General features: G+C 39.8%; 1 protein-coding gene across 7 annotated transcripts in view; it reads right to left on the reverse strand.

Moving 5' to 3' along the window:
* Positions 1 to 3,326: 3,326 nt before the first annotated feature.
* Positions 3,327 to 26,611, reverse strand: part of NRIP1 (nuclear receptor interacting protein 1) — a 101,615-nt gene continuing 78,330 nt past the window's right edge. For all 7 annotated transcript variants that reach the window (XM_054835153.1, XM_054835163.1, XM_054835106.1 and 4 more), the window contains one exon: positions 3,327 to 12,453. In XM_054835153.1, the coding sequence (XP_054691128.1) occupies positions 8,489 to 12,085 (3,597 nt within the window). In that variant the 5' untranslated portion in view covers positions 12,086 to 12,453 and the 3' untranslated portion in view covers positions 3,327 to 8,488. The remainder of the gene's footprint in view (positions 12,454 to 26,611) is intronic.

A 26,611-nucleotide genomic window follows, 5' to 3' on the forward strand; every position in this document is an offset into this window, starting at 1 on the left:
GCTGGGAGAGCATAAGAAGCTGGGAGGGGACACAGCCAGGACAGCTGACCCAAACTGACCAGAGATACTCCATACCATACGATGTCATGCTCCATATATAAACTAGGGGAGTTGGCCAGGGTGGGGGGGAAGGGCTGCTCAGGAACTGGTTTGGCATCAGTTGATGGGTGGTGAGCAATTGCATTGTGCATCACTTGTTTTGTGTATTCTATATTATTATTATTCCTTTCTGTCCTATTAAACTGTCTTTACCTTAACCCACTTTTCTTCCCCCCGATTCTCTCCCCCACCCCAGGGGGGTGAGCAAACGGCTGTGTGATGTTTAGTTGCTTGCCACGTTACACCACAACACAGAGGTATTAGAGAAACTTTCTTCCATCTTTGACAGAACCCCTAGTAAAGCTTTTCCAAAGTTATGGCATAGAAGAGATGGAGTGTCAGGACATGCAAATCCAAAACATGCTTGAATTTCATCTCTTACTCTCTCGGTACCAGTTATAAGATTTGGGCATGGGTTCTAGTCAGGCAGAACTTGGAAAACAATGACATTTTGCTCGACTTACAAAGGTGGACAGGCAAATATTAAGAGAGAACAGCAGCAGATTGGATGTATCTATGTCCTAGTGGCTACCCACAACTCATTTACAGAAGTCACCTTTGAGGTCTGAGCAAAGAGTAGGACTTTAAAAGCCAACACCAGCTTCTGTAAAGACTGAGGCCAGAGAGACCCCACTGACTTACAGAACAGCCCAATTTGCCTCCCATTTAGTGAGAAAGTATCCCCACCTCACCAAACCAGACCGGGCAGAGAGAGTCAAGATCAGCTAATACTGTGAAGGGAGACACAGTTATTTCTCCATCTCCTCCCAACACACCAAGATGCACCGAAGGCACCTGCTGAGTTTAATTGTGGAGGCAGGCATCAAGCTTATCTAACTGGCACAGTCGCTAGTCAATAATGTTCGTTTTGCATTCAGTTAAACTCCGAGTAGTTTAATCAGAAAAGTAATCTGGAAATAGTGACAAATCTCTTTATTCATTAAGAGCAAGCAGTCCTTAAAAAGGCAAATCAAAGTAGGCTGCTGTGAGCTCTGATCAGCATATGCTCTTTCATTAGCAGCACTGGTGTTTACCAGCAGAGAGGATTTTCATGCCCTGAGTTTGTGCCATGCTCCCTTTGACTGACTCTGACAATCAAAAGGAAATAAAAATTTATCAACAGTTATTACCTGCGTGTCCTAGCCCCTGCTCCAGGCTCCTATCAAGTCCCTACAGGCACTCCCATGGGTGCATTACATGTCTAATGCACTGAGCTGGGTCATATGTAAAAATATCGCCATTGTGTTCTTCAGTTTCAAAATTGTGTTTTTCTTGACAACGTTTACAATTAATGAAGAATGATTTGCTTTACTTTTCCTACGTGTAGACATGTTTGTATTACTGCAGCAAGTTTTTCTACTCTGGTAAAGGCTTCTACAACGCACAGGCCTGCAAATGATCGATCAGAATCCACATCTGTCCTCGATGCCCATAACGCTAGAGTTAATTTCATTGAGGAGCGTGAGATGGGGCTGCCGAGTCCTGTGAACACAATTGCTGGTTTTTCCCCGCATTTTGAAATCTCTGAAGCAGAAACTTTCATTTCTTTATCCAGCAGCGGTTTTGTGAAAAATCAACATCACACGCATCTTTCAGTTTGTGAGGAACAAACTGAAGATCAAGAAGATTCTGCATGACCACAGGTCTGTCTGTAAAGAGTTCACTGTCAGTTTGAGGCATTTTTTTCAGCGAGTTTATTATGAATCACTAAGCAAATGTTGTTAATGCTCACTCAGAGTGAAACGTTTCTCAGAATGTTTACACCCGTTCAACATCCTCATCACTCCACAGGCTGTTTAGCATACCATACGCTCAGCTCCGCAGGCCTGTTTGTTCTGGTAGACACAAAGCAAATTTTACTTGGTGTTACAACACAATAAATTGAATAAATATAGTGGAGTTACAAAAGCCTGAACTCCCCCTGAGTAATAAACCAAAAACCAGTGACATTCAGATGCTCCAAGGAACTGTCCTAGGGCATCATCACTTGAGAAATAAAGGCATATTGTTGGTTTTGCTTGGCAGGTAGAATCAAAACCAAAAGGAACCAAGTCAGTGAAGAAGCATGTATTGCAGAAACTATTTCCAAGCTGCACTGCCATTAGAAGACTAGATTGGCTCCTTAGGTATACTGCTTTTTCACATGGCTGTATTTCAGCTTGGCCATTCATCCCTCAAATCAGGGCCAAGCCTACGTAGAGAGAAGAGTCTATGCAGCAGCTGGGTCACAGGTCTTTTCCCTCTGAAGGACAGCTGAGTATCATCGGTGGCATTACACACGTATTTTAAGACGACATATCCAGAGACAGCCAGTATGCTGATTCTATTCCATTTAGGATACCAAACAATCAAAATACTCAGCTATATACTTCATGAAGCCCTAGCTAAGATCTATGGAGTTTAAATTAAATGTTTTTAAATTAATGTTATGAATTATAATTTATGCCTTCCAGAAAGCTTCCAAAGAACTTCAGGCATGCGTATTTATTGCTAAGAGATCTGAAAACATAGGATGATTCATGAAAATAGCTGCTACTGTTACTCAAGACAGTCACGACTCAAGTGCTTGCTTGCAACTCTACAGCTCCAGACATAGTGTGCCTATACACCTTGGAACAAAAATTCTCTGGAGAAACAGCACTTGCACTGATGTTGCAATCCACCATTTCCACTAATGCCATAAGCTAACTTAAAAGCTGCAAAATATGATGCAAGTGCACTGTTAAGTCTTTGTATAGTTTTCACGGGCAAATTGTGTTCACTTTTCTACACGTTTCCTTAAGAACTTAAGTTGAATACAACTAAAAAGTCCTGTCTGCGATATGGACCAAAGTAGATTTTAGTGGGCAAACACCTTTCCTGCCCTGCACAGGGGACCTGAAAAATGTTTCAACATTTGTTTAAACTGATTTTCACATGAAAATTCCCATTTAGAGGTTTCTAGTTTATGGTCACTGATTTCGAGTTAAAAAGCAGCAGGGTATTTGAATAAAACACAGTACAGTGCTTTGTAAAGTAAAGCTGCTAATCTGATTTAGATTGTTTCATTTCCAGCTCCACGACTCTCCATTTCCAGTCAGTAGCCTTGTTGAAGGCTATGTGTCCCTAAGTTCCTTGAGATAGTTTTGTTGTCAGAAATTTATATTAATACCACTGATGCAAAGAGCCCGCTAACACTCCAATAATGGAGAGTACACAGGAAATAAAGCAGATTTAAAAACCATCAAGACAATGCATTTTTCTCATTTATTCAAATCTTCTGCAGGAAGTAAACACTGAAAGATTTAAAAAAACTTCACACTGCAGTATGTACAGTTTTGTGACATCACATGAGGAAATTAATTTCTAATAAAAAATGAGACCAGTTAGATAAATTACTGAAGACACATCACAATAAAATCGGTTGTGGTAAAATCCCGCATTCTTATGTATGGCAATGAAAATCAATATTCCTTTGTTTTACAGGGATGTAATAGTCCTGGTACAATATTTCAATTATGCAAAATGGAGCCCTGAACTTACATGACCGATTATAGACTTATGAGTACTTCATGTTTTAAAAGTAGTTTTGCAATTTGTTTTGTTTTTTTATTTTTTTCCCCCAGACCCTTTTGATTTGAAGCACATTCTTTCACAAAGCTAAAATACCACAGCAGAAGTCATGTCCAGAAGTGGAATACTGTTGTGTTTTGAACTGACCTGACTTGTTAAGACATTTTTTTTTTTTTGCCAACGCACAGATGCACAGGGTCCCCCATGCACTTTTCATGCAGCAGGTAATCACAACTTTAAATAAAAGTATTTTTCTATACATTCTTCCAGACTTGCAACTGTATACATACATGCAAAAGTTTTTAAACCTATGTGATCGTATTTACACTTATACATGGAATATACATAACAAAAAAGATTAAAAGGGTTTTTTTCCTTTGTATTAGAACAATACAAAATATGTATTTTTCATTAAGGAAACCACTATTTACATCACCTTTTAAAAACCAATTTCAACATATTATAATAGGTGTAACAAGTCAATATATTTACATTATATATAAATATATATAATATATACTTACCAGTTTACTCCTCTGTAAGATGTGGCAGAGAACAAACTGGTAATATCATGTCACTGACGTCAATGAGAGCTGTAATACTTTCACCAACATTTAACAGGGAAAATTTAAACCATTCATTTCTTTCTTTTAAAAACATTTGTAAATTAAAAATTTAAAAACATTACTAAGAGTAAATGGCTAAGAAAAGTGAAAGTTATGGCTGAATTCCCTTTTGATCTCGTAACTTTTATAAACTTCTCAAACTGAGCCGCCTGGTTATGCGGTATCAGTAGAGAGAAGCCCTCCAGCAAAACACCTTTGATTCTGTGGTCATGCATTGCCCCCCATCATTTCCTCAAACTTTGGCAGAGGAGACACTAGAAATCTGGTTATCTCAGTCCCGTACGCTTTCTTCTGGAAAGAAAAGGCATATCTGCGTGGCAATTGCAAGTCAATCCCCAAATCTAGCTAGTTTAAGGGCTACACCGCCACACTGGATGAAGCGGCATGAGCCTGTAGATGCCCCCTCGAGCAAGGCATCGGGCACTTAGCAACCCAGCTGCTGCTGCTGCAACCATTCCCAGTTAAGCGAGGTTAAAGTTAATTCAGGTCTAAGTCCCAAGGGGCTGCAATTACAAGCGTGGTATAGATGCATCCATAACTCACTTCGCTGCTCCACGAGGTGGAGGCAGCTTTCCCCCAGCAGTCTCACCCGTGGGACTGGGTGGGAGAGAACTGGGACGTGTTCTCCTCTCCCTCCCTGTTCTTTTGATGGCGAGATTGCACAACAGCACCCATCAATCCTGCACCTCTTTGCCTACACAGCTACTTCTGCCACTATCTGACAAGGCCCTGTTTTTCTTCAAGTCTGTAGTCTACGGCCTAGCTGAAACTTCAGCCTCCTGAGTTTGCAGAGCTATCTTTGACGCTTCCACTTGCAGACTAAAGAAGCATATTAGGGACAGCCAAAATGCATATCCTAGTAGTAAATGTCTACTGTACCAAGGAGACAGGAGTTGCTGAGAATACCAAGCGTTACACTCAACAGATGACCTTGGTCTGTCATTCATCTACAGGGACTGGTGGAGATCAAGGATCTCTGAGGTGCTTGGGAAAAATGTGGCCAGCCCTACTGGTCCTTCTGCTGGTGCAGCAAACCCAGCTCTGATAGAACAACTGAGAGGGAAAAGTCCCCAAGGAGAATAATGGTGACTTCTTTTTATTCACCCATGCTGCAAGATAAATGATGAAAAAGCCTTAGGTCCTCAGGTTTAAAGGCTGTAGATGTGGATGGGGTAGATTTTAAAGACGACCTCTCTTCCCTAGGGACAGGTAACATCAGTGATACTGGAGAATTTCACATAGAAGACTGTTGCCCTCGTAGCAGCTGTCTGAAAAGCATTCAGTTGACATGCCCTAGCCTCTTCTCAAGGGCCTCATCGTTATGTTACGTGCTGCTTGAGATTGCAACATCTATGAGAGGTAAGATTCTTCCATGAACGGCATGTCCTAAACTTAGATTCTTGTCTATTATAGTTTACTGACATCTGTGAGAGTGGCAATACCCTTTCATTACCATCACCTACAAAGAAAACTAAATGATTAACTGGTCAAACTGTTAACATTTTAACTTAAATGTTTTATAAAACTTTAAAAACTAAATATTCAAAAGTATATATTATAGCAATAGACTACCATAGAATAAATACATAGGTAAGCACACTCCTAGACTCCAATGTTACTTTTTGTTAGGGTTAGACTCTCCTCCCTACTTTTCAGCTCAAATTTGTTTTGATGAAGTTTTTCCAACCAGATTATTTCACATCCATTCAAGCTGCATTTTCCTGTGGAGCCCTTCAAGTAGATTATAGCCCTGTATTTACTCTGGGGACCATCTATTATTCTATATTATATATATTTCCTACCTATATACATGTTGTTTCAAGAAAAATAATCAATTAAGACTTTAAGAGACATTTCATGGATGGAACAAATACTATCTTTTTAATATTTCTGCTGGGTTGACTCATATAAAAAGAATTCAGTTCCACTGTCAATCCAAAATATACTTTATCTCATTAATGATTATTCTATGAGACATTTGAATTGTCATTGGGCCACTTATAAATGCAATATTAAAGACAAAAAAAAATTATTTTTATATTATACTTCAGACAATGACATTTAAAATGATATTAGATTTGTGTGAAGGTTTTAAAATATAAATCTTCTTTGTACAGCCCATTAATATATTACGCTTCACCCAAATAACATAAAAATATATCTTTAAATCGCTCTGTTATTTCTCATATAAACCAGGGGGAATGTTTTATATTGGGTACTGCCAAATATTTGTGTTCCCTAAAAGAAGGTATCCCCCAGGGGGTAAAACTGAATAGCGGTGCATTTTCCAGCTGGCAGACAGGAGAATTCCCTTTCAGCAGGGACTGCAGTGGAAAGAAGGGAAACTGATCCCAGGCAAGGCGCAGAGGACGCGAGGGGGACAACAGCTCGCTCTGTCTCTGTAAGCCAGCAGGCCGGGAAAAGGATCTCTGAAACCAAACCAGAAAGAAAAGAGCAAAATGCCTCATCGCTCGTCTCTGCTACGCAAACATGAGATGGACAGAAACAGCAGTTTTGTCATGTCATCGGCTCTCAATAGTGAAAACGGTCAAAATTAAAACAGAGTGTAGTTTTCATTAGCTACGCAAGCCAACTACTTAGCTGTCTGCTGAGAGCATAGGGGACTATCAGTGAAATCAGAAGCTACAGAGAACATTTTTTTCCAGGGGAGTAAAGAGTTCAGCAAAACTTATGGTTGCCAATAATGCATATAATTTAGAGGAACAGGACTTTGTCCTCCTCCTCCCCTCTGAGAAATAAGGGCTGCAAATGGAGTTAACACTGACAGCGTTAACAGGAAAGCCGAGCCGCGTGGCTCTTCCCTAGCCAGCAATTCTTCTAAGGTGTCTCAGCTTTGACTGCAATTTTCAGTTACTCCCATCTCAGGCCGATACTGCCAGATGTTACAAATCACAGCACAGGTGGGGATTGAGGAAAAGGGCAGAGGAAGATTTCTCAGACACGTCCCACTATCCATTACAGAACATGACAAAACCACAATTTCATTCTCAGTGCAAACTGAAAAATTATTCCAAAACCAGGTTTTCTGCAGTGAAAGGGTAGTGCATTAAACCATGCATCAGCTGTTCAGAGAGTAATAAATATTGGCAGAATATGGATTCTTCTCCCTGGTTGTAGGAAGAGGCCAACGCATTTTTCATTAAAATCCTATTCCATCTTTGAGTGGAAGTCTGATGTGCTGCTTTAGCACAGCTGGTAATATTCTGCAGGGGAAGCAGGATGGTGCTAAACAGACAATTCCGCTCATCCGCTTCACAAACTTTCCACCATTTTCCTCACCAAATATATGCGCTAAGCTTTCTTAATCGCACTACTCCAAGAGGCATTTTGACTCTCCCCTTTTAAGCAGGGAAGTGACAGGAATGCGCCGACAAGACGACTCATGCAGTACTTGCATGGCCTATGAAAATCTGCCTTTTGTATAAAAACCTAAAAAACCCCCTTAATTGTAACTAGTAACTCATAACTACGGCTAAGGATTCTGAGGAAGGCAGTTGTCGAGAGCAGGGCAAGGAAGAAAAATATGTTTTACACCACTATTCTGGCAGGACCACAAACAAGATTTAAAAATAACAATAAAAATTTTGGAAGCACTAAAAAATACATTTCAGTGCATTTCAATTATTAACACTGACACAGGTTTTCCAATATGACGAGCTAATACCCTGGACGGACAGCTCTATTTCTTAGAAGTTATTCTTAAAATTTCACAAAACATATTAAACATTCCCAAAAAAAAAAAAAGTACACTGTCTCTATGCTCAGGCTTCCAAAAAATAAGGATTATTTTACAGGGAGGGAAGAAACGCAGCATTACCACCACCTAGGCTGTACGCTTGCACTTTATGCTATACCAAAAACTTGCAGATCCAAATAAGACTCTGATCAAAGAGTACTCATAACTTAATCTGATACATACAGAAATGTCTTGTACAAATTACAACCTTTTTAGTTTCCTTGTGACAATCTATTGTAAAGCAAATTTTATCTACATGTATTTTAAATAACATCACCAGAAAAATAAAAAGTTTATCAAATGAAAACATGTTTCAATTAGACCATGCTTTTCTAAAATCATGCTCGATTTATACAGTAGTCAAGTTCGTACTCATTTTTATTTTTTTTTCTTTTTTTTTTTAAAAACAAAGATTCAAAACCACTGATTGTAAACTCACTGAGGAGGCTGTAGTTTATTCTGGCTCTTTTTTGATTGTTAGCACTTTTTCCAGAAGTCCATGCATTTCTCCATTCACACCATGTTGATGAGAGGTCTTACTCCCCATATGGCTGTTGTAAGGGCTTCTTAAGTTACTAAAAGGAGTTTTCAGCTCTGCATCAGATGTCAACTCCTCTTTGATTGTAACATGAGTTGAACTATTGGTATATGAAGGTTCATTCCAGATTTCTTTGTCAAAGTTACTAAAAGGAGTTTTCAGCTCTGCGTTGGATGTCAGCTCCTCTTTGATTGTAACATGAGTTGAACTATCGGTATATGAAGGTTCATTCCAGATTTCTTTGTCATGTGCTTCTTGGCTACTAACAGAGTTGCCGCCTTTCTGTAACATGTAGTACAATATTGGATTGGTTTTGGTCAGTCTTGGAGAGTCTTTTTCATAATCATTCTTGTCCATACCTGTGATCACCCATCTGATGGGCCCTTTTTCACCGGGCACGGGACACATGCTAAACTGGTCGGACTCGAGCCTAGATACCGTACTCCCCAAATGTTCAGGGAAAGGGGAACTGGCAGGGCTTTTTACTGCTACAGGATACTGAAATGTTCTATGATCTACACAATTGTTCTGTTGCACAGGGCTGGCCATTAATGAACTTACCGACGAAATGCTGAATTCAGGTTTAATAATTGTTGCACTGGTTTTGTTTCCTTTTTTCTTGCCCTCTGTTAGTACATTATTCCTATGTTGTGACAGATCTCTCTCACAGTTTTCTGAGAGAAGCAGCTGTTTCAACACATTAAAGCCTTTACTATCTCTAGACCAACTCCTATTTTCACTTTCATTATTTGAACCATGACTTACAGCATATTTAAATTCAGCATCACTTCTGCTGAATTTCAGTTCTTGCTGGTTAAGCAAAGGCCCGTATAGTGCCTCTGTAGGAGAAGAATGATTGTTTGCAGCATCAGACACATTACTTTTAATCTTTTTTAATGGACTTTCCAAAGGCTCAGTGTGAAGCTTCCTCTTCTTCGGTACTGTGCAAAGACTCTTTGATTCAAGGTGTGTCAGCTCATTGTTTCGGTGACTTCTGTCCAGCTCATCTGCAGGGTAACTGTCTTGATTCTGTCTCAGCAACCTACTTAGCAGGCCATTTTTGGAAAAAGAGAAATCCTGAGGCGAAAGAGGCTCAGATTTCAACTCCTCGGATGCTGGAGAAGCAGCTGTGTTCCTCTGCAGTGAATGAACAAATCCTTGAAATTTGTTACCCTTGCACTCTCTTACTTGTTGTGCATTTGAATTATAAGGAACATTTGATTCTTCAGATGGTTCAGTTTTTATTTTCACCGTCAATATTTGCTCATTCAAAGCCTTATCTGTCTGTTCTTGAGAACTTTCATCTCTTAAAAGCATCCTCTCTTTCTTTTCACTTTTACCTTTATTGGGAGTTCCCAGCAGCAGCTGAAGGACAGTGCGCCTTTCAAGGAGATTTTCTATTTCCGAACCTGGAAGTCCTTGTTCAGTGGGTGCAGGCTGACAACTGAATATTTTGTTATTTTCTTCATGCGTACTCAATTTATTCGTAAGCAGAGGACTGTTCAATCTATCAATCAGGCCTACAGGTTTATCTGCGTTCCCTGCCAGCAGCTGTTTGCTAGCTCTTTGTTCTTCACTTGACATGGAAGTCTGCATGCCGCACTGAGCGAGGTTCTGCAACAGCTTGCTGGCGCTGAAAGCCGAAGAGTTCTGGGGACTATTGTTCCTGCTCAGCTTGGTTCCTTGAATTTCTTTGTTTTTAGAAAGGTCTATCAAATGTTTAGATGCGGGATTCACCAGCCTGTCCGGCTGGATGCTGCAGGCATACGGTGGCGAGCTACGCTTGATGGCTAACGATTGGTGTGAGAGATCGATAGGTGAGTCTGCTTTTGTAGAAGCCAGCAGAGGTGGAGTGCTTAACGGAGTCATTCGATTTGCACTGGGACTGTCAGTAACAGGAGTCCTTTTACCAGTCTGTACAGTGAATTTTGCCACATCAGCCGCACTGTGTGGTCCCTGAGGGTCGTGACTCTTGTCTACCTTTTCTTCACTCTTATGGCCAAGTAACAGCTGAAGCAGTGTTACTTTATGGTGAGGATTCAGCTTAGAAGCTTTTGGAGTGTCTTTGTCTTCCTTGTTCTCTGTACAGGAAACTTTTGGATCCCAGTTATGAAGCAAGGACTGAGTCAGGTTATCCAGTGATGCAGGTGGACCCGCATCTGGCTTATCTGTCCTCTGTTTAAAGGATAGGTCTATAGGAAGACAGCTAGAATGGGATCTTTCATCATCACTGCTGTCGTCTTCCGTAAAACTAGGATTGTTGTCTGAATACTCATCAATAGTTGTTGGTGTGCTGCTGTCTTCAAAAATGCTGACTCTCTCACTCTGTTCATGCCCTTTTACATGTTTGGTGGTATTCTGGCTTTTCAGTAGATGCAAGAGCAAACTGTTGCTGGGAGAGGTTTTCAGGTTACGCCTTTCCAAAGTACCTTTGTATCCCACAGTTTTGGGAGGCGAATGCATGATTCCCACTGAACTCTGAAATGGTGCCATATTGCTTTTGCTAGATGCTGTTTTGGTTGATGATCCTGTCTGACCATTGAGATGGCTTGTAATTCCTTTTGCTAAACCAAATTGGCCAATATCTTTCTGAGCACTTTCTTGTAATCTGGCCATAGCTGCAAGTCTCTCACTTGCTACCTGATTTGCATTTTGTGCTTTTAAAGCATGTTCCCTGGAGTACTGCTGCAAGTGAGCTTCACTTGAAAGGAGTAAAGCTAGCTGGCTGCACGCTACGCTGGGCTTCGGTGAAGCAGCAGGACTAGATCGTTTCTCTACCATGCTTGCAACAGCTTGTAATCTTGCAGCACATGACAGTGGCTCATTGATCACTTTAGGTCCGCTCTGCACCGCATGAGGAGATTCGATAAACCTCTCTTTGGGCAGGTTCTTTGTTATATCAGGCAGGCTGTTATCCAGCTTCTGATCTTTTGCTTTGCTCTTCTTCAGCAGAGTCTTCAGGTGACTGGACGCAACACCATAGCACCTTAAATCCTTCTCCACTTGTAAAGAATCATGGCTAAGGGAATACCCTTGCTCCTTAAGGCTCTGCCTAATCTGCTGTGACAGAGCAACACTCTGCAGCCTAGAGCTGAACGACTGAAGCAAAGAGGCAAGTAATGTGCTATCCTGTTTGCCTTTAGGCACATTTTCTACCATGCCAGCTAACAAAGCTTCCTTTTTTCCATCTAAATCCACAATGGAATCAGACAACCGCCTTCTCTTTGCTGCATTCCAGTCTTCAGAAGACTGCAACAGTCTTGCTTTTTTGAGGTGCAGCATGCCAGATCCCCGATATGTATTTGTGTTAAGAACTGGACCATTACTTTGACAGCTGGGAAATATATTTCCAGAAATCTTAAAGTTTTGATCCTCTCCACTATGCCCAGTAGACTTTTTGTCAACTGTAGTACCTGAGCCTCCTGCTGCTTGATGCATTAGTAATCCCTCTAGGTAAGTTAGAACAACAGAATCCTGGTGCATCTCAGAGCCAAGCTCTTCTCCATGAGTCATGTTCAATAAAAGTTTCTGAAAGGGCTCTGGTTCTATTCACTTCAAAGGCTAGTTTTGCTGTAGCTGAATCGAGATGCAGAGTTAAGAAACAATACGTAGATGTCTATAGTGTTTTCTCACAGACTTTCAGAAACAATACAAAATGTCATATTCCAAGCAGGCTTCTTCCAGTGGATGCTGTTTGATGAGCCAGGTTTCCAATCATATCAATCTGCTGCTATCTAGAAGATTTATGAAAGATGTCTAGGAGGAGCACTCAAAACAGGGTTCCACAGCAATAAAGTTCCATTAAGCATTTGCCGCCTTCTTTCTCCAGGAAGCCAGCTTGTTTTTCATTTTTTTCCATCTCCGCCAAGCACATGAAATTCCTAAATGAAAAAAAACAAAACAAAACAAAAACAGAAAAAAAGAAAGATTTAGGGTAAGATCTAATTGCATAAGACTTTCCTTTTTTTTTTTTTTTAAACACATTGTCTTAGACAAAGATTCAGAATATATATGCAATGACTACATTCCAGAAGAAATTAAAAATCAAGTAATGGACAAAGTACATGGAAACTAATTTAAAGAACTTTCTGAAAACAATTCTGAGAGAGAAAATTTTATAGAAAAATCAAGCTTAGCTATTCATCAAATTTCTCTATCCTACAACTCAAAATAAGGAATAGCACACAAGTAAGGAAAATCTTAAATCACTCTAAATACAGTTTTTTAAAAAATACATTGGGTTTTACTTCACAGTTGCATCAACCTTTCTTCTTATTATGCAAACACACAGGACATGCAGACTATCACTCTAAAAGAGAATTAATGGGAAAAGGTTTGTCAAAAGCCAACATTTAGGTTCATGTTTTCAGATAACAGAATAGGTAGCATCATATATATGAGAACATTTTTGTTTGGCAGGAAGATGATATTGCTAAAAGTAGAAACCAAGTTGTAACTGCTGCCCAGGACTATCTAGTAATGCAAAACCTGGTACGATAGCACAACAGGGAGGAAATCTGTTGTTCTTGCAGCTCCCTATAAGTCATTGGAAGAATCATGTGATACGAGCGGTGAAAAGGGTGCTTCTGATATAACATCAACCCTGATATCAAAATCCTCCCTTCGCTGGAGGATTTTTACCTTTACATTCTTTCCACGTATTAAACACATAATGGTAAAAAACTCCTTCCTTGAAGTCTTGTTGTTTTCAAAGAGTGTAGAACATCTCTACTCGATCCTTTCTTGGATGAGGCAGTACACTATAAAAAGCTGTTTTAAAAGCACAACAATGGTGCTTATGCTAGATGCTTCTCTTCAGTTTTAGTTATATTACTGGTCAATGGCAGTGTGAACAGTTCAGACAGTCACCACAGTTCCACATTGAGATCACTACACCACACATATCTACTCACCCCTTCAGTTCTAACCTGGCATAAATATTCAATATGAGCAAAGATAGGTGTCTTTCCACATATCTAACTCTGCAATTTGCTTTCACAGACTAACAGCCCATTGAAAACTCATATTTACGAGTTTAAAAAGGATGTACACAGATGAAATCCTTGCCTCCTTAAAGTGAATGAATATTTTATGATTGATTGCCCAGAGGCTATTTTTTAATTCAAAAGCTACAGGCAACTAGAAGTCAGAAAAATATCAGATCTGAAAAAAATAAAGAACGAGAAGAACAACTAAATAGCTGTAATGTTAACAGCCCATCTATCCCCCTGTGCAAATACTCCCTTACTAGATTTTATGTCATTTAGAGAAACTCTAAAACCTGAGCTATCTCTAAAAAAAAAAAAAGGATTAAAATGCCAGCAATGCATTGTAGTGTAAATGTGTATACCCATGTATCGAAACATCAAATGAAAAGACCCAGCAATAGCTACCAACTCACTATTTCTCTCACAAATACATGTTTACATTAACCAGCATTTAGATAAGTACCTGTAGAAGACGCATATTTGAATCAACACTGTAACTACAGCTTAAATGTGGATTCATCTAATTAAAAACTAGTGATCATCTTACTGTTCCTTCAAAAACCTGTGCACCTCTGGGTAGACTTTTGCAGTTTCAACCCAAAATAGATTAAAATCAGAAATAACCAATCCTTGAAAAAAATCGAGGTTTCCAATGAATACATCAAGTATCCACCAACTGTAACATCAATACCCCTAGACTTATTTCCTCAAATATTTGGGAATGTACTTTATCTGGAAAATACAATTTTCCAACTTCCAAAAATAAACTGTTTATCTGCAGCCACATTTTCATATTTCAAAAGGAAATTAAGCTGACAGCATGCTGTTCTTAAAAAGGAGTGAGTAGCATTTGATACCTCGTGTTTTCTGTTTCAGAGAACAAAATTGAGATTTTTTTTTTCAAGATTTCTTATTATCTGATAGAAGTAAGCCTTGCAGGTCACGTTTACAATAAAGCCCCAAATAAATGCACCATTAAGCCACTATTCCATAAAACTTTACTCTTTACAGCTCTGGGTAATTAAAAAAAGACAATGCATTTAGGCAAACCTCTCGGGTACTCAAAAAGCCTGTTGCAGGAGATGACAATTGTAGCCCGCACAGTTTACATATAACTACTCCTCTAAGAAGTGTTTTGCCACCTTTTTTTTTTGTTTTCTTAAATTATTCAGTGTGAAGGAAATATTGATAATTTTACCGAAATCGGGTTGAGGCAATGGAGCCTTCATTAAAGAGAACGAAATCTGAAAAGCCCTTAACACATAAGGAATGGGACGTGAGCGATCCTTCTGAAGAGCCTGTTCTGATCTAGTGCTGCAACAGGTATTACAGTGTTATAAAATCTTACGTGACCTAATGTACAATATATAAATGTGATGAAGTCAAGAACTGAAATTACATTAAAAAAAAAGTCTCTAAGTCCACACCTCATTTGTGATGGAAAACCAGGTAGTAAATTTTGTAGTTTGAAGGCAATCTTGTAACTAAGCATTTCCAGTGAGTTTTGAACTGAGTACGCTTTTCTTCCACTATCTGAAGCGTGGTCATGTGGAACCCGAACCAGCTTTGGAAATTTATGTTTAGCTGGACACTAAGGCAACCATTCAGCAACCTTTTAAAAACATACAGACTGTACCAAAGAATTTCCCTGGACCCACCGAAATGTTAGTAAATTTTCTCGCTATTAAATATAATTCCAGAAATTACCAAAACTGAGGAAAGAAAGAAGAAAAAAAAAAAAGAATGTAAAGAAATAAGGCAGAAGGGAGAGAAAGAAGAAGTCATACAGCAATAGATCTTGTATGTCCCAGTAAGGGCTGAAGTAAACTTACTGTAGTTAGCCTCTAACATCAACCTCTAATATCTATAAATCTCTATACCTAAAAATTACATTTAACTATTGTGACAAAATAAATTGATAAAGTTGATGTACTTTCTTGACCACATAACTACAGTATATGCACTCTTTGTTGTTGCTTCAACTATCTTCTCCCAGACTTCTGCTTCCTAACAAATAAAAACCCCACTTGTTTTGCAGAGCCTGTTTTCAGAACCTCCAAGAGCACGCATGGACCACAGCTCATTAAGCCATGTTTACCTAGACAGAACTAAAGCAGCAGCAGGATTCACAGCACAAATGCTGTAAACTGGGGAGACACTCCCCAAGCGGAACATACCATGGGAAATCAGTCCTACAGCCCTCTAAAGCGTGCCGAAGGACACACTGTGGGCAGAATAGGGAAGATAAGAGAATAGTAAAATGTACACTGAACTGCAGATGTCCAGAATATTAATTCTACTTTCGCAGTTGTTGGAGTTTGTTTGCAAACTACAGGTATACTTAGCTGTCACAAAGATTGTAAAGGGATGATAACAATAAATTTTAAGATCCTTTGCTTACCATAAAGTATTACTGCTGCAAAAGGTAATGAGATTTCAGAATACATCTTCTCACAGGTTAAACCACAGCAACATCTGAGCCAATGCCTTTTTACTCTGACCATTTATTTATTTTTAAAGAATTCTTTGAATTAACAAATGCTTCACTGTAAAACCTAATTGGAGACTCTAAACAAACAACAGCCTCCTAGTTAACCCAACAGATATTCAGCTGCTGCCATTTAAAAATTAAGAACAGTTCACAATTTAAGCTAGCAAAATGACATCCGTAAGACATTTTTCCAATATCCCAAACTAGTATTTCTACTTAAATCTCTTTGCTAAATGGAACGGAGCGCCACAGTAAATTAACAACCCTAGTAATATTTGAGTAGGAGGGCTACGCAATCTAATGGACATAACTCATAAAACTTGGTACTATCAAGGTCTCTTCTTTTGTAGTCTTAATTCAAGATCTTATGAAAAAATCTTATAGAAACTACTAAGGTATCCGTTTAGGAAATTGGCAATGGCTAGCAGATTGCCCACATGAACACTTAATAAAAGAGAGATTATCCCAACTCATGCACATTGTTAGAATGATTAATAGAGGTTGAGATGTGTGTATATATATATACACACAGATAAAACATTTTTATTAACTGCATTTCAGAGTTCTTTAATGACTATTAAATTCCTGTAGTAATTTTATGTTCCATTTTTAAGTTGAGGTGTCAAAACATGAATTTGTAGAGCTGAAATCAACCTAGTCTCTGAAATTAAAATCTTTAGTTATTTAATAAATTCAGTGTTCTAATGGTTAGAAACTACTGGAAGAGCCAGAAAAAGTCTCTCCCTAGCTCACTGCCTTCCCATTCTCATATTCTCAAAAGTAAAGGCTACAGCCCACCACATCAACCAATGGCTCAGTCATTTTAATAATTACAGATTTGAGGAATGCAGTACAGTGATTACAGTGGCAGCTTGGGATCCAGGGGTCCAATTACTTGCTGTGCTGCAGACAGGCTGTCTGACTTCTGGTTTTACTTTTCTGTACCCTGTTTTCCCAGATGGAGTAGTAATAGATGAAACTTCAGAAAGATAATTGAGGATAAATATATTAAAGACTGTGTGTTGCTCAACAGCTCCAGGAATAGCACTGAGTAAGAACCTAAAACATAGGATTTTAAATGATTCCCCATCCTTATAGCTGCCTGCAGCGAAATGCTGCAGAGCACAATGGAATTAAGGTCTCCACAAAAATTCCTAGAGGCACTGGAAATTGCAGCAGGATCTTGCAGTGAACTAAAATGAGTGTGGAAAATGAGACTAGCTGTCCCAGAATTATTTTGTTATTAAGCTCAATTTGTACTACTTTGATTTTAACGGGCAGGAAGGATGTATTCAGAGTGATGGTATAAGCACTTCAGTTGACTCTTTTTGCTAAGGTTATAAGCAGCGAAACAGGCCTGATTCAACAACTCAGGGTAGCAAATCCACAGAGCTGCAAAAACCAGTGGGTACTTCAACCGCACTTAAGCATGTGCTTTAAGAGAATCAAGTATTTAAGTGCTCTGCTAAATCCCTGTTTTATGTCAGAAATCTATTGAGATGAATGGAGCAGCTGAGACCTCTTCACAGTTTTGATTCAGGCTGTCAAGACAGTTTGAAGGTTCCCTTTGCAAATGTAATTTAGAAAAAGCAAAAGTGATCAGATGGTGGAGCAAAATTCAGCAATAAATGGGTGAATTCTTCCATGGCTGTACTCAAAAGAACTTGGGAATCAACAAGCCTTTTTAACAGTAAATTTAAAAATAAAAATCAAAATCAAAGTCCTTTCCTACAGTCGTAGGATATTACTTTGAGAAAGCAAAAATAGGCTTCTTCCCAGGAGCTTGGCACGTTATTCACTCCTTCGTTAGGCCTACTGACTGACTCCTAAAGACATTTTAAACATGGAAAGGATAGCCTATCACTTTTAAAGAGCTGGGTCAGGAGAGGGCACGCAGGGAATCGTGTTGCAGCAGCGGCAGGAGCCCCGGCTGCTGCCAGGATTTCTGGAGGTGCTCCTGAGGCCCTGACCCCGCCGGGGAGCCGGCATCCCCCATCCCGGGCAGGGGTGTTCCCTCGGGGCTGGCGCAGTCCTGCTCCCTCCCGCAGCACACGGCAGCGGCACTCGCTCTGTAAAATATCCTCTTTGGGTAACGGCAGGATTAGCGACAGCCACGGCTTCACCGCTAAATCCCACGCAAGGAGACGAAGAGGAAAAGCCTTTTTCCTGATTGTTTTGTGAAGCTGCGTACTGCCAAACGCAGTCCTGACCTCGCTTTTGTATGAAGAGTTTTAGACAACAGAAAGAGCTTGGTTTTTTTCAGTATTGCGGGGGGGAAGAGGGTGCATGGAAGGGAACAAACCCACACCAGTCCAATCAAACCTTCTGGATTTTAACAGCCTAAATGGCAGGTTTTTGAGAAATACTGCAGAAAACCAATTCCGTAACGGTTGATGCAGTAGCTCAAAGAGATGCAAAGTCTACCATTTTACAAAAGCACATAAACAGCAAGGAACTGAGAAGTCCTAAGTCACATAAAATTGATGCAGACACAGAACCAACAGCACAGCAGACACAAGAAATGTTTTTTTCCTGTGAGAGTTAAGATTTGACAGACCACTGGACTGAAACGTTAGTGAACCAACAACTGCAGGGGGAAAAAAAAACACCCAACTGTGCTGGCTGTAGAAACTATTTAGATTTACTTAGGCTTTTAAGAGACTGCTAAAATGTAAATGCTAATTACTGTCGTTGTTAATTGTGGCCCTAGAGGCACCTAAGGAAGGGTAGGCTGTTCCTACGTATTCCCTCTGGGGTGTGGAAAGGGGGATTCAGACACCTCATCTCAGTGTCCCTCTGCTCCTCAGATTTCACATGGGATTCTCCACAGTCCAGGAATCTGTGACTCACCCAGCCCATGCAATACCACCTCACGGCAACGAGAAGCTTTGGGATGATATGTAATATATATCAAGAGGGAATATAATATTTCCACTGTCTGCTTAAATGAGGTGTGGAAATGTCAGAGAGATTTTCATATTTATGCAGATAGCCTTTCGGGAAGGCGGCAAGGCAGGCTGCACGCGTTTGCGCCCATGCAAGGAGAGACGCACAAGTCAGAAAGCCTCAAACTTGGCGGCAAAGCATTTTCACGTGGAAGACCAAGAGTCTGAGCAGCGCTGGCTACATCGCAGCTTTTACCCAACCCTGGGGAAGCACGTTGCAGAGAAACACCCACCTAGCTCTGATGCATGGCTCCCCTCCCCGAGAGGGGACAGCACAAGCGTGAACAACTGCAACCCGAGAGCGACGGTGCTCGGAGGAAAAGGTATGTCTGCACTGCAGACTGGTGCGTACGGGAGAGCGCCAAGACAGCTCGGGTGCTCCAGTAAGCCTAGCCCGGTGGCAAGGGACCCCGCAGAGGTTAGCCTGCCCCGAGAAGCAGGGCATTTCAACACAGCACTGGTCTGCCACGACTTGTCCGATGCTGGCGCTCAACCCATCCCAGCTACCTCTTCCAGAAAGCAGGGCACAGCTTACATGAGGCTGCAGGCAGACATTGCTGCTTAAGTTACATGTGATTCATGTTTTCGAAGCTTAGTTCACAAACCTAACAGGAGGGAGGGGAAAGGGGGAAAAAAAAAAGAAAAACATCCAAACAACAGAAAAATCCCTCAATCCAACAACACCCCAAAAAATAAGCAAACCCCCAAAACAGCTGAAGTAAGTAGATGGGGAGAGGGAAATGGGGGATGGACACAAGTGCCCTGAAAGCTGAGTCTGTGAAAGCCTTAGTAGCAGCTCTCAAGGTTTACAAGTACCTTCAAGCACTGTACACAGCTTAATCCAAATCTGGCCTGCACGTCAAAACCTCCTGCTAAGAAGTTCTGCTAAGTTCCGAGACAAATCACATGTGTGGCCATTTTCCACGCTTTTGGCACTCTTCAAACAATAGCTAATGTCAGCCTACCTTAAATTACTATGTCTTATTCTAACAAGTAAAATAATTGAGCATCACAGAAACAATTACAGATGTGCAAAACTCCACCCTGTTCAAATAACTTACTATTTACCCCGTAACCGAGTAGTTCAAAGAAATTTCACTCAATTCCTTAGCACAGACCCATGCACATATACTTGCTCTTACACAGAACTGCTTCTCCAGCACTATTTGTAGTTCTGTAACAGTACTGTAAAGGGCATCTTAGAGTTCATTTCTTGATCGGGATCTGCTAACACTCAGACATGAACTTAGAAACACACTCTCTGCCAACTCTTTGCCAGGTGCACTATGAAGAGGAACAGACGTTCAATCTACAAGTGCCACCCATGAAGGAAACGAGTATTTGACATCTAAAACTGCCCCACATGAGTCACTGCTCAATGGTCTTCTGCTATTGAAGACAAAAAGGGCAGAAACTAAATAAGGCAGAAGAGTTACACTCCCCAAGTTCCAGTAAGGACAGGAATTCAGAAGTAGCATGTATCACTAAATCTCAACTACCCTGGGTAGTGTGTTGATCAAAGCTCAGAAGTACAGTGAGGCTTTTGGTTGAGTCTTCTTATTCAAGAGACCAAGAGCAAACAGGCACAAAAATACATACCAAGATCCCTTTTCAGGATAGAGGGGTGGATAATATACTGGTAAGTACAACAGAATGGACAGAGGATGCATCTTTTCAATCTTTGTAAACCACTTGCCTAAAAATAAGCAATTAAAAGGAAACTAACAAACAGATTCCCATTCCCTCCAACACCTACAAAAACAAATCACTTATTATGCATTTAACTCTACGTCACCTCCCCAAGAATGAAACTTGATTAATATACAGTGAAGAAATCAATGTCCTCTTCTGGACAATCATGCTTTTGAGTTACGATCAATGCATGCAGATAATGCATTTCCACACAACTCTGCCCTTCTGCTTGTTGGAGGGATCTAAAGATACAGGCATTTATCCACAGCACTACAATAAAACTGTGCACTTCCTGCATTTGTTGGAATAACTGTATTACTTAGGTGATTTGTCATATGATAAGTCACTTCATGTTACTTTAACCAAGAACTGGTTTCACAGAGGCCAAACTGCAACAACGCACTAAAAAGTAATGTGCAGCTTTTATTGACAGTAGTAATTGTGTTCCACTTGGGACCAAGCATCTCATATTTAGTTATGAACCAGAGCCTCTTTGTAGGCTTTTCAACAGAATAGGTTTCAGCTAATTGAACACAAATATACAGTAATTCCATAGCAAGGTGAAGTATAGGATCACAGTTGCACAGTATTTAATTATATGTAAAACCCCACAAATCCATGTTAAAGACCCAGATGAGTTGAGGGTTTTTTTTCCCGTGAGTGGAAGGACAATACAGTTTCTACTGTAATACAAGATTTCAGCTTATTGTAGATGAAGTTTCTAAAGGCTATGGACACAGAAAAGGCTCATATAATTTCAGTTAAAAGTGGGAAAGGAAAAATCTGCATTAAGCAAGAAGGTCTTTACTAGTTCTTTTAAAATAAAAAATAGATTTTTTTTTTCTCTCTCCAAAGTAGCAATAAAACCAAGCTGAATTAAAGATAAAACATAAGAATCAACTTTAACGAAACCTGGGGAGAAGATGCTAACAACATCCTATAAAGAATGTCACAGAAAGTCCTCATCTTACCACTGTACCTGATTTAATCTGAAAACATTCGTAACAAATCCTTAAGTAAAATACAAAATGCCTTTTAAGTCGCACAGATGTACACAGAGATGACTGGTTAGTTAATAATACCCTCAAACATTAGGAATTGGGCTGCAACTCAACCCTTGCCATGAGTCAAATCAGAACAATTAAAATACTGACTTAACTAAAAAACAATGAAAACTATTCACTGCCACAAAGCAATGGTAGGAACAGTGGATGGCTGGCAAGGGTAAGTGTTTAACTGCCCCTCGGTAAAAGGGTGTACGCTTTGAAGCAATTTCTCAAATTTTTTGTTGATAAAAATGACAAGCATTTTAAGAAGAAAGATAATATGCTGTCACAAAGTTGTGGAAAGGAGCTCTTACTAATACGTTTTATATCTGTCTTTCATGAGTGCTGCATGAAGGAAATAATTGCACAGTAGCAAGAAGAGACTATTTATTGTTACTGCTTGTTCCATTAATGTCAAGAAAGTTGAAACAGGTGCTCATACCCATTTAAAAACTGTATAAAACAAAACAATACAGATGTGTGATTGATTTCTGAAGAAAGCGTATGATTTTCTACATATAACAACATTACCCCAAAAATAAAAGACCTATTAAAAATAAATCTATTACTCCATAGTTGCACGTAAGTATTAGCTAATTTGGGACCATCTTTCACAGTGCCTGTCAAACCAACAACCTCACTAAGCCTTTATAAAGCCATATGCCCAAAGTGTCAGTTACACCGAACGATTTCACTGCCATGTTAGCATATGTCTAAAATTAAGCCTGTGCTCAAAAGCCCCGCTGAACACAAGCAGCACCAGCGCATCAGAGTCTAACTGGCTGCTAGTGAGCTCCATCTCCATCTTGAGAAAAAAAGGCCTTCTCAGTCACCATGAAGAACAACGCTAGTAATAAATACAATAAACTAGTTCAGAAGCTGTGCATTTAAATGTATACAAAAACATGGTTCCACAAGAATTTTTGTCTGATTTAAGTGTGAAGCTGCTGCCAAAATGTGTATTGCAGCCTCGCTTTGGTCTATGAATCTGCAGCCGCTTGCTCCTGACGCCTTCCCTGCATTGGCACACGGATTCCTACAGAAAGCTCCAAGGCGAGTCAGACTGAGGACCTCACCACCATCAAAACAAACCCCAAAGGTACTGCCGAGTGGTTGTTTCACAGTTCTGCACGTGGGAACTCTGACTACTAGAGTGGCATGAGGAAGGACAAAGAGCAGGGACTCCTCCTTCCAGCGCTGAACTGCACTTACGCCAAATGAAAGTGAGAGGAGCGTTGCCACCCGTGAGATTCTCCAAGAGGAAACCCCAACTCCAGGCAGGATGCCTGTGCTGAATTCAAAAGAGTTCATGGGTGAGATAAAAATGCCTTTTTAAGAAGCATCTCCTAAACAGAACTTTAAAAAAAAATTGCTAAAAAAAATTGTCAATGTATTCTTTTGAAGTCCTCTGAAATCTGAGAAGACAACTGGAAATAGAATAATTGATTCAAATACTTTAATTTTTATATTTTACTGAGGCATCCTGTGAAGCTGAAGTATAAATCCTATTAAACTGAACTTAGTTTGTCCATCCTTAAAATAGATTTGACATACAAACACAAACACAAGGTCAAGGTCACAGATCAGCAAGAAAGATTACAAAGAGGACTGATGTAAGAGCTGGCATTTGATCAAAGCTCCTGGATATATTTTTTTTAGTACACTTACCAGAAATACCACTACATTTTCTTCTCATTGGTACATTACATGTTTTAAGCATTCCCTACCTTTAAGAGCAGCTACCCTCTGCTTATTTATTTTAACAGGAGATGTTAGGCAGCATATCAAGTAAACTAATGAAGAACTCTTATGTTAAATGAAAAGGAAGTGGAAGACTGCTTTTTGCCAACCTTTTCATTCTATTCAGCTATGAGTATCAGCTATTCAGCTGGTACATATTAAATTACAAATCCAAAAGGAAAACCCACTCACAAATATAGGACATGACAGTGGGACCACTGCTAGAGAATCAGGACCTCTGTTTATAACTTCATGCAGTCCGAGTTACTTATCTTAATATAGCAATTGTGTATTTGGATGTGCGCTTCCAAGCACAACACTCACTTATCTATCCTAATTATCTGTGTGCACAACATATATTTCTCAATTAAAAAAAAAAAAGAACTCTTAACACAAGGTCTGTGCAAAACACAATCAAACCAACCTCTTCTGTAATCAGGACAACATTTACCTCCTAGAAAGCTGCTTTAATGCTGAACGCTGAGTAAGTCGGCAGATTAAATACAGTAGCAACAGTTGAAAGACTCATTAAAACTCAGCTGCTGAAAATAGTTAGCAATGAAAGTAATTTACCCATCCACCCACCCACCCACCAATACATTCTCTAAGCTTAAAATGCATGCTGAAGAGTATTTAGCTTACAGGTCACGTCCACCAGACGTACCTTCTGACACTTAAGCAAGAGGAGGAAGAGGTGTCTTGGGCGACACAACGTCATATGACATTCAAAGGTGTACTGCTGCCACAAAGTTCAGGCGCTCGTTATTATAAGCAGTAATTTAAAGGACAGTGTGGCTTGTACTCTTACTCCTGAAGCCCACTTTCAACATCAGCACAGCTCTGATGTTAGTCTAGACATGACTGGGAGCAGTTTATATTTAGACTGAGAGCTAGGTCTATAAATAGGACCGTTCGTGTTGGTATAAAGCTTTTACTGGAACCCATTTGGGGTGACCTGTGTAGCTCACTTGCATATGGGCATCCCAGACATTGCTAGTAAAACCTTCATGCCATCACACACCCTCCTGCACCTTGTTTTGCCTGTGTTTCACCATTTGTATACTGATTTTTCTCCATTTAATTTTTGTAGAGGTATTACGTTTGCAGCACTCTATGTGTGTGACTGGGTTGGCTCAGCTACTAATGAAGAGGCCTTAAGTGAAAAAGACAAAAAACAGGGCAATTTTAAAAAGATGCCTCCTTCTTGAAAACATCCTTCACAAAAATTAGACTGTCACCCTTTTAAGCTACAGTATTGCCTGAGCTACTACAGCCAGATACAAATCACTCCTGAAGCCTGGGACGTGAGCTTCTCAGCGCAACTGTATAGGTGTCTTTAGCCCAGACAGTGATTCACCAGATCTTAAAACAGTCACTGCTTTACAAATCGAGTTAAAGTTGTAGACCTCGGGGCAATACAATTCTGCTCTTCTTTAGTTCCTCCTTTTCTAAACCCTTTCAGCAAAATGGGAGAAAAGAGGAGGTTTGCGGGGGGCGGGGGGGGAAGTGGAATTTCTATCCTTCCCACTTTGTGAAAAACTGCGAAAGCTTCTCACTGCGCTGAAGTGTTAGGAAGGAAAATACATAAGTCAGGGAATGATTATGGGTCGAGATTAAAAAAAAACAATAGGGGTTCATTCAACAGCTGCAAACAAATCAGCAACTTACCAAACTCACATGAAAATGTGTATATAAGACATTTCACAAACAAAAACATTCTAGGAAACACATTAGTTTATTAGCAGTATAGCTGCCCAACACTTGAAACTCTAAAGCAAGTATATTTCAAGTCATATAGATTATTTAAGTTTACTGACTAATACATGAAAACTTTAATGCATGAAAAAGCTTTTACTTTAATTGAGCTATATTACAGTGAGTAACTGTTGACTCACTATCACATTGGGTCTTCTCTCATGCTTACGCTATAAATAAACCCTAAAACTTTAACCATCATAACCAAACCTTTAATAAAACAAGTCAGCAGCAGGGTTGGTTTTTGGGTTAGCCATTTTTTTTCCCTGTTAAATACAACTTCACACTCTTTACATACATAACCTGCAGGAGCAGGGGGGTTCTGCTACTTTTGAATTTTGGATCCAAGAGGTGGGGATGTGGCAGGCCGCTGTCAGCGGGCAGTGGGAGTTTTGGTCTCTTTCTTACTGTGACACCATGGAGAAAATGTCCAAAACTCAGTTCTATGCCATTCCTCCTTGGGGAGCTCTAACAGGCAGAGCTAAAGCTTTCCACACAGACAGCCTAACGGAAACCATTTCAAGTGTGCTGTCTTTGAAAAGGGGGTAATAGCAAACTGCAATAAATGACTAGCCAATATAGCAACAAAAATGAATATGACAGCTAGCACAAAGAAGAGAGTACTTCTGATCAATTCAGTAGTCAAGTAGTCTACAACAATAGATTATCTTGAAGCACTGGATGGCTGCCAATACCCAATCTGTAAAGGTACTATTTTATTTATTTAAAAAAAAAGAAAAGAAAGACTATTGTCTGTGGTTATATTTACATGTGTGAAATGTCAAATCAATAAGTTTTAAAAAATGTTAAAATATCATTTTGATTAATAGTTTAATAGTAACTTCTTAAACTTTGTATTTTCTTTTTAATTATTTTTACTAACATAAGTAGATCTATGGACTTTGATAGAACAAAATAATGGCAAGATTATGCACACAAACAGATTTGTGTAAGAGAGGCATCTAAATGATGCAACATGTATTGAGGTTGCAGAATTAGGCACATGATAGATGGACATCTACCATACTGAAAAACAGTAATACCGCACCAGTTTAAGCATCGTGACTATTAAAACCAAACTGGTTCGCATGCAAAATTTGAATATTCTTCTATTATTCCAGACACAGCATAGGATTTCCTTTTTCCAAACAAGATGTGCAACATCAGTTATTCCAACTTTCCTATTCCACATGTTGTTCAACAAACACCAACCATACCAGGTGATCTGTTTTCCCACATGATTCATCATCTAACAAAACTGGCTGGTGGTAACAATGAAAGGCTGTGGGAGGTAGGGGGTGAATTTCCCTCTGCAAAGCTTGTCTCGGGGGGGGGGGGGGGGGCGGGACGGGGACGGGACCCACAGAAATATCTCAAAGTTT

This window comes from Grus americana, chromosome 1 (genome assembly GCF_028858705.1).
Source record: "Grus americana isolate bGruAme1 chromosome 1, bGruAme1.mat, whole genome shotgun sequence".
Taxonomy (NCBI): domain Eukaryota; kingdom Metazoa; phylum Chordata; class Aves; order Gruiformes; family Gruidae; genus Grus; species Grus americana.